The sequence below is a fragment of the Phocoena sinus genome, chromosome 12 (assembly GCF_008692025.1).
Source record: "Phocoena sinus isolate mPhoSin1 chromosome 12, mPhoSin1.pri, whole genome shotgun sequence".
In the NCBI taxonomy this organism is placed as follows: Eukaryota; Metazoa; Chordata; class Mammalia; order Artiodactyla; family Phocoenidae; genus Phocoena; species Phocoena sinus.
Genome location: NC_045774.1, coordinates 75,340,438 through 75,358,193, shown reverse-complemented (window position 1 = coordinate 75,358,193; position 17,756 = coordinate 75,340,438). Strand labels below are relative to the sequence as shown.

At 41.2% G+C, this 17,756-nt stretch overlaps 1 protein-coding gene across 1 annotated transcript; it reads left to right on the top strand.

The window, feature by feature from the left end:
* Positions 1-17,107: 17,107 nt before the first annotated feature.
* On the top strand, positions 17,108-17,511 carry LOC116763671 (60S ribosomal protein L22-like 1). The gene has a single exon (XM_032651714.1). The coding sequence runs from the start codon at positions 17,108-17,110 to the stop codon at positions 17,459-17,461; it is 354 nt and encodes a 117-aa protein (XP_032507605.1). The 3' UTR covers positions 17,462-17,511.
* The last annotated feature ends 245 nt before the right edge of the window (positions 17,512-17,756 follow it).

Sequence of the window (17,756 nt, the reverse complement as noted above, 5' to 3'; positions counted from 1 at the left end):
TCTTTCTTTGTTTCTTCATATCCCTATTATTTTCTTGCACACTATGAATCAAGTTCAGGGAAGCTCTTCTGCTCTTAAAACATGCTTTCTTTCCAACCGAGATTTTTCTGTCTCTCCTTATTGGCCATGTCACTTTTCCTTCCTGTATCTTTGTTGTGTTTATGCATAACTGGAATGCCATTTAAAAGAATCTTGTTCATGCCTGTCAAGGGCAGTGATAGCCCTTCGGTTTGCTCTGGAAGTGTGTCTATGTGAATTCTCCAGGACACTCTTTCCTCCAGAGATCTCCACTTTGTCTTTGTCTCTCTGAGCTATAGTCTGAGGCCTGGATGTTATCACTCAGTTTTCTCTAGCCTCAGGTCATGAGAGTGGGGAAGGTGGAAAGCTCAGGCTCTGCTCTTTCTTCTTGGATTTGGGTCAGTTTCCTGTTTCTCAATCCACTCCATCTAACTGGGGATGTGTTCTCTTCCTGAGCCCTTCAATCTTCTGGTTTGTGTGTGATGCCCTGATGCTTCCAGTAAGGAGATCTCCTTTAGGTTTTTCGTTTTCCTTGTTTCACTTACACGTTTCTCCCAACAGTCTTCTGGTTGCCCCTCCTCCCCAGTCAGAATAGGAAAAAAAATAACGTTTCTTTTGGGTTTTAGCCCTGTTATAATGTTAACTGGGAGCCCAGAGGGGTTTCAGCTTCTGCTTCATCTCTCAACGTTTTTTTTTTTTTTTTTTTTTTTTTGGGTACGCGGGACTCTCACTGTTGTGGCCTCTCCCGTTGCGGAGCACAGGCTCCGGACGCACAGGCCCAGCGGCCGTGGCTCACGGGCCCAGCCGGTCCGCAGCATGCGGGATCTTCCCGGACCGGGGCACGAACCCGCGTCCCCCACACCGGCAGGCGGGCTCCCAACCACTGCGCCACCAGGGAAGCCCCCATCTCTCAACTTTTGGTTCTTGCAAACAGTTTTTATTTTTTCTTATTTATCTGCTCTTTTGTATTCATTCCTGCAACTTATTGCTGGCGATCTTTCATGCCCTCTCTTTATTCCTCTCCAGCTGGGAGTGGGCAGATGGCATTCCCTGGCAATGTTCTTCTCCATGAGTTCCTTTTGTGGGGATGTTTGCAAAGGTGTTCCCTTGACTTTCTCGCCAGCCTGTCTATTTTTAGGAATATTTTTGAGGACTTGGCTGAATCATCTGCTTTCCCTACCAACTCTTCTGAGAGATGCAGGTAAGATGAAAGGGCTTCCTGAACCAAGCATCTTTTATTTATTTGCTTGGCCATCTCTTTTCAAAATCTATGTCCTGTACTTTTGTTCCTTTCATTAGGTGTTGGAGTAGACAGATTCCCTCACTGTCCTCATCTTAACTGGGAAGTCTGAACTATTTTGCCATTTTTTTCCTTCTTTTTCTTTTATTCTCCCCTTTTTTATGAGGTGGGCCAATATAAGTTTATTTATTAAAAAATTTTTTTCGGGCTTCCCTGGTGGCGCAGTGGTTGAGAGTCCGCCTGCCAATGCAGGGGACGCGGGTTCGTGCCCTGGTCCGGGAAGATCCCACATGCTGTGGAGCGGCTGGGCCCGTGAGCCATGGCCGCTGAGCCTGCGCGTCCGGAGCCTGTGCTCCGCAACGGGAGAGGCCGCAACAGTGAGAGGCCCGCATACCGCAAAAAAAAAAAAAAAAAAAAAAAAAAATTTTTTTCTACCATGGACATATATATTTTTGGTTAATTATTTTAAAAATTAAAAGTAATATGTTGAAATAGATTTTATATCATTTATTTAGGGTTGTATACCTATCTTTCTAACACATTAGACCACAGGTTCTTTTTGAGCTACTGATGCCAGTTTTGCTACCAGAATTATGCTGGTTTTATATAAAGACATGGAAGTTGAAATATTTTTATGCATTCTGAAAAAGTATAAGCACCATGGAAATTATTTATTTCTTGAAGGTTTTGTTGAATTTACTTAGGTATCTGTCTGGTCCCAGTGGTGATTTCAGGGGTACATTTTGATAACCATTTCATTGTTTTTCATGGTTATAAGTCTATTTTTGCTTCTTGAATTAATTTTGGTCATTTCCTAGAAAATTGCACATTTCATTCAGGTTTTCCATGTTTGGCATCTCAAATTTTTGTAGTTTCTCTATGTTTATAAGGCATTTTTCATTTCTCATGTGTATATTTGTATTTTGTCTTTTAAATTATTACATGTTCTAGAGTTTTGTTTCTTTTCTGACCTTTCCAAAAAACAAAAGCATAGATTTCTGTATCAAGTTTAGTCTCCCTGTTTTCTAATACATTAATTTTCTTCTTTATTTATTGATTTGAATTTGTATATATCAGAATATCTTTTCCCACATTTTAGCTGGGTAAATATTTTATGGATTATCTCTTTTTATCCCCCCCCCCCAACTCCGGCAAATCTATAGATTTTCACCATCATCTTCTAGCTTTTGATATTTTGGAGGGAAATATAAGGCCAGTTTCATTTTTGTGCTTTTGTACATGACATGTATATTTTCTATCTAGATTTTTTTATATCCCCTTGTTTTTCTAAAATAAAAAAGGGGGGTATGATGTATCATCACTGGTCTTTTTTATTGAAGTGTAGTTGATTTATAATATTATATTATTTTAGGTGTACAGCATAGTGATTCAATATTTTTATAGATTGTACTCAATTTAAATTTATTACAAAACAGTGGTTTGTAGTAGTTATTTCACTATGCTCTGCAATATATATTTGTTGCTTATTTATGCTGTACATAGTAGTTTCTATCTCTTAATCTCATACCCCTATCATGCCCTTCCCCCTTCCCTCTTCCCACTGGTGACCACTAGTTTATTCTCTATATCTGTGAGTCTATTTCAGTTTTGTTATATACATTTGATTTGTTTTACTTTTTACAGTTCACATATAAGTGATAACATAGGGTATTTGTCTTTCTCTATCTGACTTATTTCACTGTGCATAGTACCCTCTAGGTCCACCCACATTGTTGCAAATGGCATAATTTCATTCTTTTTATGGCTGAATAATAATTCCATTGTGAGTGTGTGTGGGTGTACCACATCTTCTTTTTCCATTCATCTATTGATGGATACTTAGTTTGCTTCCACATCTTGGCTATAGTGAATAATGCTGCTGTGAACACTGAGATGCACGTATCTTTTTATTTTCTTCAGATGTATATCCAGTGGTAGAATTGTTGGAGCATATGGTAGTTCTTACTTTTAGTTTTTTGAGGAAACTCCAAACTGTTTTCCATAGTGGCTGCACCAATTTACAATCCTACCAACAATGTACTAGGGTTCCCTTTTCTCCAACATCTCCATCCTTGCCAGCATTTGTTATTTGTAGACTTTTTCATGATAGCCATTTTGACAGGTCTGAGGTGATATCTCATTGTGGTTTTGATTTGCATTTCTCTGCTGATTAGTGATGTTGAGCATCTTTTCATGTGCCTGTTAGCCACCTGGATATCTTCTTTGGAAAAATGTCCATTCAAGTCTTCTGCTCATTTTTTAAATAGATTTTTTTTGAAAATATGAGCTGTTTATATATTTTGGATATTAACCTCTTATGAGTCATATCATTAGCAAGTATTTTCTCCCATTCGGTAGATTGTCTTTTTGTTTTGTCGATGGTTTCCTTTGCTGTGCAAAAGATTTTAAGTTTAATTAGGTCCATTTGTTTACTTTTGCTTTTGTTTCTTTCGCCTTAGGAGACAGATCTAAAAAACTAGTCTATGGTTTATGTCAAATAAAGTTCTGCCTGTGTTCTCTTCTACGAGTTTTATGGTTTCCAGTCTTACATTTGGGTCTTTAATACATTTTGTGTTTATTTTTGTACATGGTATGAGGAAACATTCTAATATCATTCTTTCATGTGTAGCTGTCCGTTTTTTTCCCAGCATCGCTCATTGAAGAGAGAAATTGTCTTTTCTTCATTGTATATTCTTGCCTCCTTTGTAGTAGGTTAATTGATCATAAGTGCGTGGGTTTATTTCTGGGCTCTCTATTCTCTTCCATTGATCTATATGTCTGTTTTTGTGCCAGTACCGTGCATGTTGTTTTTGATTACTGTAGCTTTGTAGTAATCTGTCCTCTGTAGATTCCATCTTCTCTTATCTTTCCAGCCTGATTCTTTGCCGGGGCTCTATTTTGCAGAATACACATTGCCATTAGGGCTCCCTCTGCCCATGTATTGCTTGGTTTGGGCATGATGGTTATCATCGTTGCCCTCTTATCTTGTGGGGGACTGCTGCTTGAGAAAATCTAGATGGAATGTTGGGAACTCAACTGTGGCTGACGTAAGAAACAGCACACACACGGTAGAGGATCAGGTATCCAGCGCCGTGCCCATGTAGCTGGCCAGAGAAAGGAAGAATGCCACAAGGGCATGAAAGGAAACTTCTCAGCTGGGTCAGCTCCATTTAAGGGACATCACTGACAAAAAAGTTAGTCTCATCCCCACACCCAGGTGTCAGGGTAGCTGGCAATATAGTTTTTCTTTGAGTTACAATATACTCAGCAGAAAAGTCAGAGTCCTGAGAAGGATGGTTTGGGGGGCAATGTGGGGGGACAGAAGTTTGTGTAGGCTCTTGGCAGTCTTTTTTTGTTGTTGTTGTTGATACACGGGCCTCTCACTGTTGTGGCTTCTCCCGTTGGGGAGCACAGGCTCAGCGGCCATGGCTCACGGGCCCAGCCGCTCCGCAGCATGTGGGATCTTCCCGGACCGGGACGCGAACCCGTGTCCCCTGCATTGGTAGGCGGACTCTCAACCACTGCACCACCAGGGAAGCCCTCTTGGCAGTCTTTGTCACAGCCTAGGTCTCTCTGAGTCTGAGCTGACTACAGAAGGGATTAAAAAGTGTTCCTTGCTATCCACCATAAATTACAAGAAAAGCCAGAATTCAGGGTTTCTTGTCACACTTATTGATTTTCCTTACATTATGTTCAAACTTATTTCTTCCTCCACCTCTGGTGATTTCATGGAGCTATGTTAGAAAGATGACACAAACTGTTAAGGTTTCACAGTGAGTGCTTCATCTTTCCACCCCGTCCCTTTTGAAGGCCAGGTTGTTTATTCTCTTCTTTATGGGGCAGTGACTAGCAGATTATTCACACAGTGATTAGTCAGCCCTGGTTCCCTCATCTCACACCCTCCCCTCCCCGCACTACCACTTATCACAGGATCCTGGACCTCCTGTTTTCCTGCTACTGCCACAGTTAATTCCCCATCACATCTTCCTTCTGGTTTCCCACTCCATTCCTAATAACAGTTTTAATGTCGTCAACAGCAATGACTAACACTTTTACTGTTGTTTACTCCATACAAAGTGCTTCCTCAGACTTTTCTTTCATTGGCACCTCACAACTATCCTGCAACCTTTTTTCTTAAATCTTCACTAAGGCATATGTTTTAGAGATTAGTGATTAAACAAATCCAAATGGATAAGGGATGGACCTGGCACTGCAACCCACTTCTCCTCACAGCACATCTCATGATCTTTCTCCCTGTGCTGTAAGTGGCAGCTCTTATGCATCGCCTCTCAGCCGCAGCAGTCAAGTAATGAAAATTCCTAGATTAGTGGGTCCATGGGAAGGTAGCCTATAATGTGCACTTAATTGAAATAGAGACCACAGGACCCAAATAGGTGGAGAGGACCCTTGCTACAAAGTAGGAATGAACAAGGGTTCCCAGACATTCATGCTGATAGACACGTGGACTCTAAAATATTTTTTTCTCTTCCAAAGTATTCCTCAAACTGGGCAATATTAACAGGACAAACATTGCAGAGGTTCACAAACAATGAACAGTTGCCATAGCAAGTTTTTTCTTCCTCTGGAGTGTTTTATCAGAGTGCGTGTGCTAAATGTTTCACCAATGGAAGCAATCCATGGGTGGAAGCAACCGTGCAGATCAGAGACATTAGCCTTCTTTCCAGTGGATCAGGGTCTCCTAGAATGGCTTTAGGAAAAAGACGAAGCTGTAGGCAGAAAACCATGAGCTCCAGAGGCTGGCTGAAGTGGAAAGGCAAATAGGTGGTAGCAATAAAACAATTATTTTTCCCAAGGGAAAGTCAAGTTTGCCAGCTTTTGAGAGAATGTGAGAAGCACAGCACAGATTCATTCAGATCAAGTTTTCAGCATTCATCACGTTTCAGTATTCATTCTTTTCAAGGTTTGCTTCCTGTCCGGTGCACGGCCCTCTCCATCATGCTTTATCGTATATGCCTGACATGCTTCTCTTATATATTCGACATTTGTGGCTCCTGGGGGTTTTGGACTCTCAGATATTTGGACTTAAATCCTGAACTTGGCTTCCTCAGATGATTTCTTGAATTTCTTGGAAATCACCGGCATCTATGATAATACTTCATATTATTCAAGTTTCTGTTTTGCTTTAGCCACCACTCAGGCCACAGTCAGACATAAACATTTTTACCTAATTTAACTTCAGTCCAATACATTCAACATTTCATCATGCATTTTTAATTTTCCTGCTGTGTCCAGGCAGTGGTGTGGCGGGCAGAGCAAAGAAAAGTTCTCGGTGCTCATGGATATATACAGACTTGTAAATGTCCCTTATACTGAATCCCCATGCCACCTGCTTTTCTGTACAGTGTGGCGTTTAATCAGCAGTGTGACTTGTATAGACTCAGGACAATGGAGCTGGGTAGTATTTTAGGATACTACTGTACTTGTTTCTGCTATGCGTGCATTTATTTCTTTGTTGAACCAGTTATTCAGCAGATATTTAGTGAGTGCATCTACAGTGTGCCAGGCACCGTTCTACCTGCTGCAGACACAGCACTGACTAAGACAGGCCAAAATCCCTGCCTTCAAGAAAATAGTGCCTGCACGATATTCAGTGCTTCCGGAATAGCCAAGAGGAAAGAAGAAACAGACATCACATTTTCATTTTCCATAAAATGGAGCCGTACTCACAAACAAGAAGCCTGCTGTTCCACTGGCCCCAGTATGAGTGTTGTTTGGCCTCGACAGTTGAAAAGATTAATATTCATTCTTTTCAAGGTTTGCTTCCTGTCCGGTGCACGGCCCTCTCCATCATGCTTTATCGTACATGCCTGACATGCTTCTCTTATATATTCGACATTTGTGGCTCCTGGCGGTTTTGGACTCTCAGATATTTGGACTTAAATCCTGAATATTTAAAAAATTGTGAAGGAAGGAAAAGTGAGAAAGGGTTGTAGGACCCCAGAGAAGGGTAGGTCTGGACATTGGGGAGATTAGGGATGTGTTTCCCGACCACAAACTGGAAAAGTTTCCCCTCCAGCCCGAGCGAGGGAGAGGCGGAAACAGCCTGTGGCAGCTCTGTTCCCTGGAAGCGGGTAACGGGAATGTGGTGGAGGATGGATTTGTGGGGTTGTTAGTCAAACTGGTGTGCAGGAAAGTCACGGAAGATCCTCTGCATATAGCCCTGCACAGGAGAGCAGATGGGGCTGTGGAACAGAGCCCATGACATCCTGACTATGACTTACAAGGATTGATGGCCAGTATTTGAAGACCACAGAGCCCTAAACTCTGTGCCATGCCTGGGTCTGGCCTACGGCCCTTGAACTTGCAGCATCCCAGCCCTGAGTTCAGGGGGACACGTCACATATAACTGAGGGTGTGTTTTGCCAGCTGGCATAGCACATGGATTCGGCAGCTCAGTTGAGTACTGGATAATCGGGAAGATGGTGTTTCCTGTCCCTTTCAGTCAGTGGACTGAGATTCACACTTGTTTGGCTTTCTTGTAGAAGGAAACTTCCACCACGTTCCATGAGAGTGGAGAAGGGGAGAACTGGAAGATTGATCGTAGTTTTCCTTGTGATCTGTCTCAGTTGCTGCCGTTTTAGGAAGGGCTTGGTCTGTGATCTCTCTTTTTCCTTTGTAAGTCTTTCTTGCAGTTCTTCCCTTTTCCCAATGTCTTCTTCCTTCTCAACATCCTTTGGTTCAACGTGGCCACATGGAACGTTTCTAAGACCATAATTGTCCTTCACAGATGGGCTGTCAGGGTTGTCCCTTGATTCTCAGGCCTCACAGGCTCACCTCCTTTCTACAGCTCCCTCCTGGCCCCTCCACTCACTCCCCGCAATGCTGTCCAAGTAGCTGCTTCAAGACCCTCTCTCGTGAGGCCGGCATCCAAAGTGTGCTCATCAGACCAGCAGTCAGCAGCCCCTGGGGACTTGTTAGAAATGCAAATTCTCAGGCCAGACCCTAGACCTAGTGAGTCAGAAAGCTATGGGTGGAACCCCACAGTCTGCATTTTTACAAGCCCTCCAGGGAACTTGGGTACTTTCTTGAGTTTGAGAACCACTGCTGACAAAGGAAGACCTCTAAGGATCAGGTGTCCCATGGCAGGCAGCAAGAGGACGTGTCCCCTGGGATCAGAGGGCAGCTGTTCTTTATGAAAAACATACTCCAGCACAGGAGTAAATCTTCCGGCTCTCCTAGGTAAATTATAGCTCATTTTCTCTATACTTTAACCACTATGGAATGTTTTGACATTGTGGGCAACTTTTCAAGAGAATCCTAAAGTCTAGAGATTTCACTTTATTTTTAGTCTCCCTTGTGACATTTTCTCAGGGAATGGATTTTCTAACACATCATGAGTGTTTTCATTGATGTACACTGAATGCTATTTGATTGTCTTAGCATTGGGAAAGAAAGAAAGAAAGAAAGAGAAGAAGGAAAAAGAAAGGAAGAAAGAAAGGAAAGAGAGAAAGAAAGTAAGAAAAGAAAGAGTTGACTTTGCAGAAAGCATGTGGAAATTTAAACGGAAATTTTTATGTGAAGTGTTGCAAGAACGGTATAGGTTTTTCCGGCCATTCTGCATGCTCTTCCTGAAACGCCTCAAAAAAAAAAGGAGTGCAGAAAGATGAGATTTAAAAAAAATAAAACCTGAACAAATTTGATATTTCCAACAAGAGAGTCAGCAATCAGCAAGACTTTTAGCTTCTGTGTTTCCATAACACTCAGAGATTTGCTGCCTACCCATTCACATTTTCACGCAGCAGGCTAACGTGAATGGGGTGCCTCACTTTTGCTCAGACACTGAAGTATTGATTTTGCATCACAAGGGGAAAATAGAAATGTAGGTCTTTCTAAGATGACCTCAACCACAACGTTAGAAAATTGCTAAGCGTTAGAAATCTCAAGTACAGTGTTGGCAGAGTCCAGAGGTTCACAATTTGTGATGCATAGTGTAAAATCCCTAGACTCTGTTTTTAATAATCAAACCGGATCAAAAAGGTGGGGTCATTTAAACCTCTATTAAAAAACCAGGACCATCAAACCTCCAGGGTCATACATTTGAAAGAATGTCAACCGTCAATAAAAGCATGAATCGTGAACATTCCCACATTTGAAAATAAAATTCCCAGCGGGTCAATGATTGACTCTGAAAAAGATCTGGTTCCTGAATTCCAGAAGAATACTGAATCTTATAAAAAGTGCGTTTGGGATAGGGTTACCTCTTTCAACGTATGGAAAGATTCACTCCTGTGTTGTAGCTAGTTCATTTCTGAGTATGTGCTTTTCTTTTGTAGCAGTTACCAGCCACTCAGAGTCATTGCCATCCTGATGTGAATTGAATTTTAGCTGGTGGTGCTGTTTTATATTAGCTTTCACTGGCTCTTGTCTTCTCTCTTCATTGCCTTGAGGGAAAGGCGTTACTTAGGCATCAAATTATTGTTTTAAAACAAAGGATGGGGTTGTTGATCAGGGGCAGTGAGAAGATTTACTTAATTACCAGAATTGGATTGTTCTGAAGCAGTTTGTCCAAAAGGAAGCCAAGTAGAAACATTCATGTTTCAATCAGGAGAAAAGTAAATATTGTTTGTGTAGGAATAAACATACTAAAGGAAAAAATAAGGCATTTTAAAATGCAGAGCAATCGTGTTTTTTTCCTTATGGTATTTGCCAACATGACTAATTATGTATTAGATGCTAAATCAGGTTGGATTTCCAATTTGACATCGTTCCTCCCTCCTTCTTTCTCCCCCCCACCCCTGCCACCATCACCCCACCCCTCACATCACTTTGTCATCTGGTATATTTACTTGGAGGATGTGGGCATGATTCAATTCAAAAATTACTTGTTGACTTACCTACTATAGGTGAATAACTGAGCTGGGTATGAAGCTATGAAATGGAAGAAAAATGGGTCCCTTAGGGAAACAGAAGTGCCAAACTCAAGGAGCTAACAGGTTAGTGGTAACACAGGCATGGACACACAGAGCTATAACTCAGGGCAGAGTGTGCTATAATAAAACTGCAGACATAGTTTTGTTGGCATCATTGCATGGTTCAGGAGGGAATTCATACTTATTTTTACAGAAGAGAGAGCTTTGAACTGGACCTTAAAGTATAGGCTCTATTTGAAAGGTGAAGATGGAAGGAAACTCTGTTCCACATGAAGGTAAGAGAGATAGGTAACCTGGCTTAGATAGGGATGCGTATGTCATGAATGATGGTTATGGAAGAATCATTAATATAAAAAAAAAACTCAGACTAAAACAAAGACTCTAATAAAGGGGTTAAACAAACAAACAAACAAAAACTAAGCGCTTGGCAGAAAGCCTCAAAGATGGAAGGCATGAATTTGAGATGGTCAATTACACCCTCCACCCCAATTTCCTCCCCATTGGAGGAAATGCAGGAAACCCCATTTCCTCCATCCCAATGACAATGGGGCTATTCTAGCTGAGAAATATATTGCCTAATCTAAAGGCCAAAAACCAGACTTGATAACAGGGGAGTGGGTTCCAGGAGCTCTGAGCTCTATCAATCTGTCAATAAAACACCAAAGCTTCCAAAACTTTCAGGACACTGTTAATTAATCAAATAGTCACTCAGTGTATATGCTGTATATATTATTTGTCCAAAGTAGTTAAGTTCAGGTTTAACATTTTGTAAGTAAAATAGCCAGGTTCCTGAAGCAAATTTTAGAATTAAATGTACTGGATAGTTTGGAATCACGTAGACCCAGCCTATAGAAAAAAATCCTGGCCAGTGAGTTGGCTGGAATTCTTACTAAACAAAAGCCATAGCGCTTTGTCATGGGGTTGAGTTTAGTTTTCCTACCACATCTTTTTTTTCAAGTGAGTCACTAGAACAACATCCCGACCCCACAATATGTTACCAACAAAAGCACATCTTTATTTTTCTCTGGTTTCTCTTTGCAGCCAAGCAAGGCTTTGGCCATATTATATTCATCAGTGAGAAATCCCCAAATACCAAGCAGCATACCAGCATCTGCATGGGCCGTGGATTTAGGACGGATTTCCAATCCTGGAAGAGAGACTCAATCTCCCCCCTCTTCTTGGGCATGCTCTAGAGCAAACAGTGATTTCACTGACCCATGGCAGACTTAACACTTTGTTTCTCCGGAACAGAAAGGGATCTCCAGCCGGTCTCATTTGTTGAGCATGGCTGTGTACAGAGCACAGAGCAGGAAACTGGCCTTTGCAAAGTGCAGAAATGAGTCTTTGGCTTTGGTGTACAGCCTTATTCAAATCTCTCAAAGCCGGCATTCCTACTGAGACTTATGCTGAGAGTTTACATGTTAAGACCAGATGAAACTCTTTCCCTTTTCCAAGTCAGCACTGCTGTTCTAAGAGGTCAGTCAACAGTGCTTACCTTCAGCAGTGGATGTTGCAATCATCAGAAAATAAGGTATGGGTATTGAACAGATTAAGACCCATTTATCAGTATCTAGCAGTCCGGGTGTCCATACACGTAGACCTTGGTGAGGGGGGTGGGTGTTTTCATTAACTTCGATCCCAAACCGCAGCAACACTGTCTCCTAGTCCCCTGCACGGTGAGCTACCGAGTGGCCATCGAGGGCCAGGAAGAGATTGACAGGAATGCCAGATGCGTTTGACCCAGGATAGGGTGTGGCTTTCCACACACAGCCACAAGCATCCCTTGACAAGCCTGGAGCAGCCAGAAGGAGCAGACATGGGCTTTTGTTGTATTTAAGCCAACAGTTTTGTTCCCCTCTGAAGAGCAAAATAAGAAAATCCCTGAGTCATTAGACTGAAGGAAGACAGAAATCATAATCATACTTCGAGATCTCCTGAATGGAGAACCAAATGGTCCAAAATAGCTTATGGTGGGAAAAGAGCATATTCAACTCCCCTATTGACATAGTATTGAAATATCTTTCATCTACGCTTTAAGTCAGGCTAGAATTAAAACTCAATATCTGGAGACAACATCCAAGAACATCCTAGGTTATTATTTTTTTTGTTCTGACTATTATGCTCTGTATGCCTAAGACTTTCCTCACTGCCTAAAGAGATCTAAGATCCTCCAGAGGATATGTTTTTTCCATTTTCCTACCTTTAAAAGGAGAAATTCTTAACCAATTGTTGACTGTTGAGGCTCCTTGGAAGTCTTTTTGGTTCATCCTCTTCTGAAATGATTAGAATATCTAGATTCTCAAGGTCCACAAAACTCAGGGTATCCTTGATGCTTTGCCTCTGATACCTTAGTCTAAAGCTCTGCTGCTCACGTGACGTGTGCAGGTTCCTGGTTCTACCGTTACTAATTGTTTAAACCTGGGCAACTTGTCGGGAGACACTTCTCCGTGGTTCTCTGTGTGTCTTCACACCTTTCGGGCAGAGGCACTGACTACCTTTGTTTTAGAATTTGTTTCAAGCATGTTTGTTCAGTAAATCACCTTTGAAGAAAGAGACAGTGTCTCCTTCTGGAGCAAAAGGCAGGCACGTTAGTGTCCGTTATAAAAATTCCTGTAACTCATTATACAATTCCTGTAACTCAGTCTATGTGTGTGCAGGTCTCACCAGACCCTCTTCGGGTTGCTCTCTAGGAACTGGGATTCAGGAAATTGGCAAATGAAAATGCTGATACTCTTGTCTACTGCTAGTGCTGTGAGTAATAAAGTCCTTTGTTTCTTACCCAGAAGTCTCCTGTCTTCTGCAAGTTTTGATGAAACAGGCAGTTTTGATGAAACTTGCTGGCTTTCAAGTATGGCAAAATAACAGACCATTGACAGTTTTTGGCACTTTTAAAAACAGTATTAATCCTCAGTTTCCTCATCTGTAAAACAGACTTTAAAAATAGTACTGACCTATTTGTAGTGAGGACGATAAGCCCTATGCTAGTCATATACTAAGCCCTCAAGAAATATTTGCTATCACTGTTATTAAAGTGATACATTCACCCTTTACCTTAAATGAATAAATTCTTATGTGTAGTCTTATTTTGAAAGAAAAAACTTCTGTTCAAAGATTCTGTTAAGAAACGTATAACTTCAAGATATCCTTCCTCAAGTATAGTTACTTTTAGAGCCAATTTCTTTCATCAGTGTGAGATTCACACTTTCTCTTCTCAGTTTTTTTGCAGAACAATTTTATATAAAATCTTGGAGGGATCTAATGTAGAAGCTTACATTCAAAAACAAAAACATTTCTTTTATTTGTTTCCATGGAAAGAAATGAGAAAAAGGAGATTTGTAGAATAACTTTCTTAGCTTAGTTGGGCTTATGATTAAAAATCTAACTTCTAGGGGCTTCCCTGGTGGCGCAGTGGTTGAGAGTCCGCCTGCCGATGCAGGGGACACGGGTTCGTGCCCCGGTCCGGGAAGATCCCACATGCCACGGAGCGGCTGGGCCCGTGAGCCATGGCCACTGAGCCTGCGCGTCCGGAGCCTGTGCTCCGCAATGGGAGAGGCCACAACAGTGAGAGGCCCGCGTACCACACACACACAAATTTATTTTCTAAAACATCTTTATTCCTCAAGAGAACTGGCTGAAGGCACAGTGGAGAAGCTGCTTTCAGCTGAACATACCAGGGTGACCACGTGAGAGCCCATGTCTAATGTGTGAGAGCCTACGTCTAATGTGTGAGAGCCTACGTCTAATGTGTAGCTTTATTGCTGCCCTTGATATATGAAGATGGGAGAGATATACATTGTAGATATAATTGTGTTACTCTTTCTCTTAAGATGCCTCCTTGGATTCCTTTTACTTACAGGGAAAAGTCACAGTTGTTTGGCCACGTTTTTCAGGCCCTTCCAATCTGTCCAGCGTCACCTTCAGCATCTTCTACTTTAACTCTTTTACTTCTTCATAGGTCCCTGGGCCTTTTATGCTGTTCACCCCTGCTGTACATTTTAGACCTATGTCTTTCTCTTCTTTCTACCCAACACAATCCCATTCATCTTTTTTTTTTTTTAATAACCTTGACATATACTTTTTTTTCAATTTATTTTTTATTTTTGGCTGTATTGGGTCTCCGTTGCTGTGCGCAGGCTTTCTCTAGTTGTGTCGAGCGGGGGCTACTCTTCATTGCAGTGCACGGGCTTCTCATTGCAGTGGCTTCTCTTGTTGCAGAGCACAGGCTCTAGTGTGCGGGCTTCAGTAGTTGTGGCACGAGGGTTCAGTAGTTGGCGGCTCACGGGGTCTAGAGCGCAGGCCCAGTAGTTGTGGCGCACAGGCTTAGTTGCTCCATGACATGTGGGATCTTCCCAGACCAGGGCTCGAATGCGTGTCCCACGCATTGGCAGGCAGATTCTTAACTACTGCGCCACCAGGGAAGTCTCTCCCATTCATCTCTTGAGGGTCAGTTCAAGTTTCTCTTTCTCTGGGAGCCTTCTTTGCTTCTTCTAAGTAGAATTGGCTGATCCGTTCTTTGTCTGACACATTCTTAGTTAATATCACTATTCTTACCCTTAAAGAATTGCTCTGTATTTATTTGGCTATGGTCTATTTCACCTAACTCATTGCTAGTGTTGCTTGAGGGTAGAGATTGTCTTAATCATTTTTTATATCTTCTTTGATATGCACAGTGCCTGGCAAATGGTAGATTTTTTTCTTGTCGATGGGGCATAGCATGGGACTGGTCAGCTTTTTTGAGATTTAAGCCATAGGATTTGTTTCATTGGCACTTGGTTAAACCTCGGTGCTTCTTAATACCAGTTGCTCATTGGAACACATGGAGAGCTTTGGAAAAATTCCCAGTGTGTGAGCTCAGGGACATTGACTGCACCTAATCTCATGGATTTGGATTTAGTTTGTTTTAAGTGGAGTCCAGGGGTTGTTAATAATACCAGTAAGTGCTTACATAGCTCTTACTATATAAGGCACTATTTCAGGCACTGTTTACTTAGATTAATTTATAAGCATTTTTTTTTTTGAAAGCCAATGTTGAGAACCACTCCAGTCTGGCTAAATGGCAAGAAAATATAATTACTGAGGTTGAAGTAAAATAATGACACATAATGATCCAACTAAGCTGGATTCTTTTAGCAGAGCCTATTTATTTGTTTGTTTGTTTTAGTTTTTAATTAAATAAGGGAGTAAAAAAGCAATCCCAATGTGTGCAACTGTGATGAGTTGTGGTTAGACCAGAAAAAATTTTCAGTGACTGCAGGAAGAATTCAGATCGCAGAAAGAGATGTTAAACATTAAGAATCACTTTTCTAGTTGAAGGTCCAACTCTCATGAGACAGCATTTTATTAACCAATTTCCCATAAAAGTTTGTCTTTGCTCACTGGAGCTTTTCACTTTCAAAATGGAAGGGCTAATTTGACTGGACATCTTTGCAGCTATTTAAAGGAAGTGTAACATCTGGAAAAAAAGAGACTGTAATGATGAAAGTAAAGTGATATTATAAGAGATTGGACTGAAAATGGTCTTAGGTTAAAATAGTCAGTGTAGAGCAGTAAAAGGGGGATTTTATGTACCATATTTAATCATGAAAAGACTTTTTTTCATATAAAACATTATAAAAATAGTTTGCTTTTGCATTAAAAGACATTTTTCTAGCTTTCTTAAGCAACATGATTAGTATGGTTTGGGCCACCCTCAGTCCTGCACCTAGCTTCCTTACTAACCTTTTTGGTGCTTTTCTCTTTCCTCCCATCCATCCTTCATGCCTGCCAGTTATCTGTCATCACCTCCCCAGGCGGTGCATGGAGGGTTAACCTCAGTGAGGCAAGGCACATGTGGCCCTGGGCCTGTAATAAACCTGCCCACTTGGGTGGTACAGGGAGTGGGGAGAAGAGTGTCACAAAATTCAGTGTCTACAGAGCAAGGCAACAGGGAGTCATTTGATGGCAGCCATTGGGTATCAGTGGAAGCTGGAAAAACATGAGCACATGGAAGCCCGATCAAGTGAGACTGGAAGATGGACCCAGACAGTAGAAGAGAAGTCATGTCTGCCGGGCCATAGCCACAGCAAGTTGGATTTTACTTCCTGTGGTAAACGAGTGTCGTTTCAGGGATCAGTCTCCACCCCATATGTCCTGAGGTCAGTAGGGCTATAAATAAAGTGAATAAACCAGGGCCTATTACTAGACTTGAGAATAAGGTGGATGTGGTCTTAAAATAAGACAAACTGTTTTTAACCCTTAGGCACAAACTGAGAGGCAGGTAAGTCAGAAAAGTGACTTGATCCTAGGTCTCAGAATCAAACCAGAGTTCCTTAAGGGACCAGGTTTTACCTATAGGTGATGATGGTCAAGTAGTTTAGATGTAGGTAGAAGATGGATGCAGTGTTTGAGGTACAGACAAAGTCCATCTTCTTAACACCTAACTCTGGTCTTTCTGATCCATTTTCTTCAATTGTTTCCTATAGATTATAGAATAAACCAGTCTCATTAATCTGACACGTAGGCTTTCTATAATCTGGTTTCAACTATTTTATTTTTTCACTTTTCCTTATCATATCTTCTTCCCCCAGCTCCTATACCTACTTGCTTTGCATAGAGCCTACAATTCTATAATCCAGACTAGTTAAATACTTTTCTTTGTCTGAACACACCATATACTTTACTGGCTTGATGTTTTTCTCAAAATTTTCTCCTTCTTATCTACCCATTATGTAGAAACCATTCCTAAATACCAAATGTTGGCAGTAATTTATTTTTTTCTTTTTATTTCCCCACCTCTACCACTGACATGCCTTTTCAAGTGAAGTCTTATGTTGGCGTGATTCATCTTAATGTTTCTCATGAAGCCCAGTATAGTGGGAAAGACAAAAACAGAGGTTTCTAAAGACCCAACTTACTGACCGTATTTTTGACATTACATATATTTTAAAAATCACATTGGATCACGCTGCCGGCGTGCAAGATGGCGGTGAAGAAAGACAAGAAGCCTAAGAAGTCAACTTGGAAGTTTAATTTGGATACTCATCCAGTAGAAGATGGAATTTTTGGTTCTGGAAATTTTGAACAGTTTCTATGGGAGAAGGTTAAAGTGAATGGAAAAACCGGAAATCTTGGGAATGTCGTTCACATTGAATGCTTCGAGAATAAAATCACTGTTGTTTCTGAGAAACAGTTCTCTAAAAGGTATTTGAAACACCTTCCCAAGAAATACCTTCAAAAGAACAATCTTCATGTGGTTGCATCCGACAGGGAGACTTATGAACTTCGTTACTTCCAGATTAGTCAAGATGAAGATGGATCCGAGTCTGAGGACTAGATGAAGCCATCCCTTTCAAGGCTTTGCTTGCTAACAAAACAAATGAAGTATACAAGAAAACATCTTGAAATGGACCTTTAGTTTATCAGTGAATAAAAAACATTGTATGTTAAGCATTCATCTCTTTGATTTAAGTGTATGCTGTTTATATGGTGCTGACTTTCCCTTAATACTTAAAAAAAAATTTTATTGGGGTGTGGTTGATTTACAATGTTGTGTTAGTTTTGGGTGTACAGCAAAGTGAATCAGTTACACACATGCACTCCTTTTCTTTTTTTAAGATTCTTTTTCCATA

Excerpts from the sequence above, each read along its gene's own strand:
- LOC116763671 (XM_032651714.1), top strand. The coding sequence starts at position 17,108 with ATGGCGGTGAAGAAAGACAAGAAGCCTAAGAAGTCAACTTGGAAGTTT.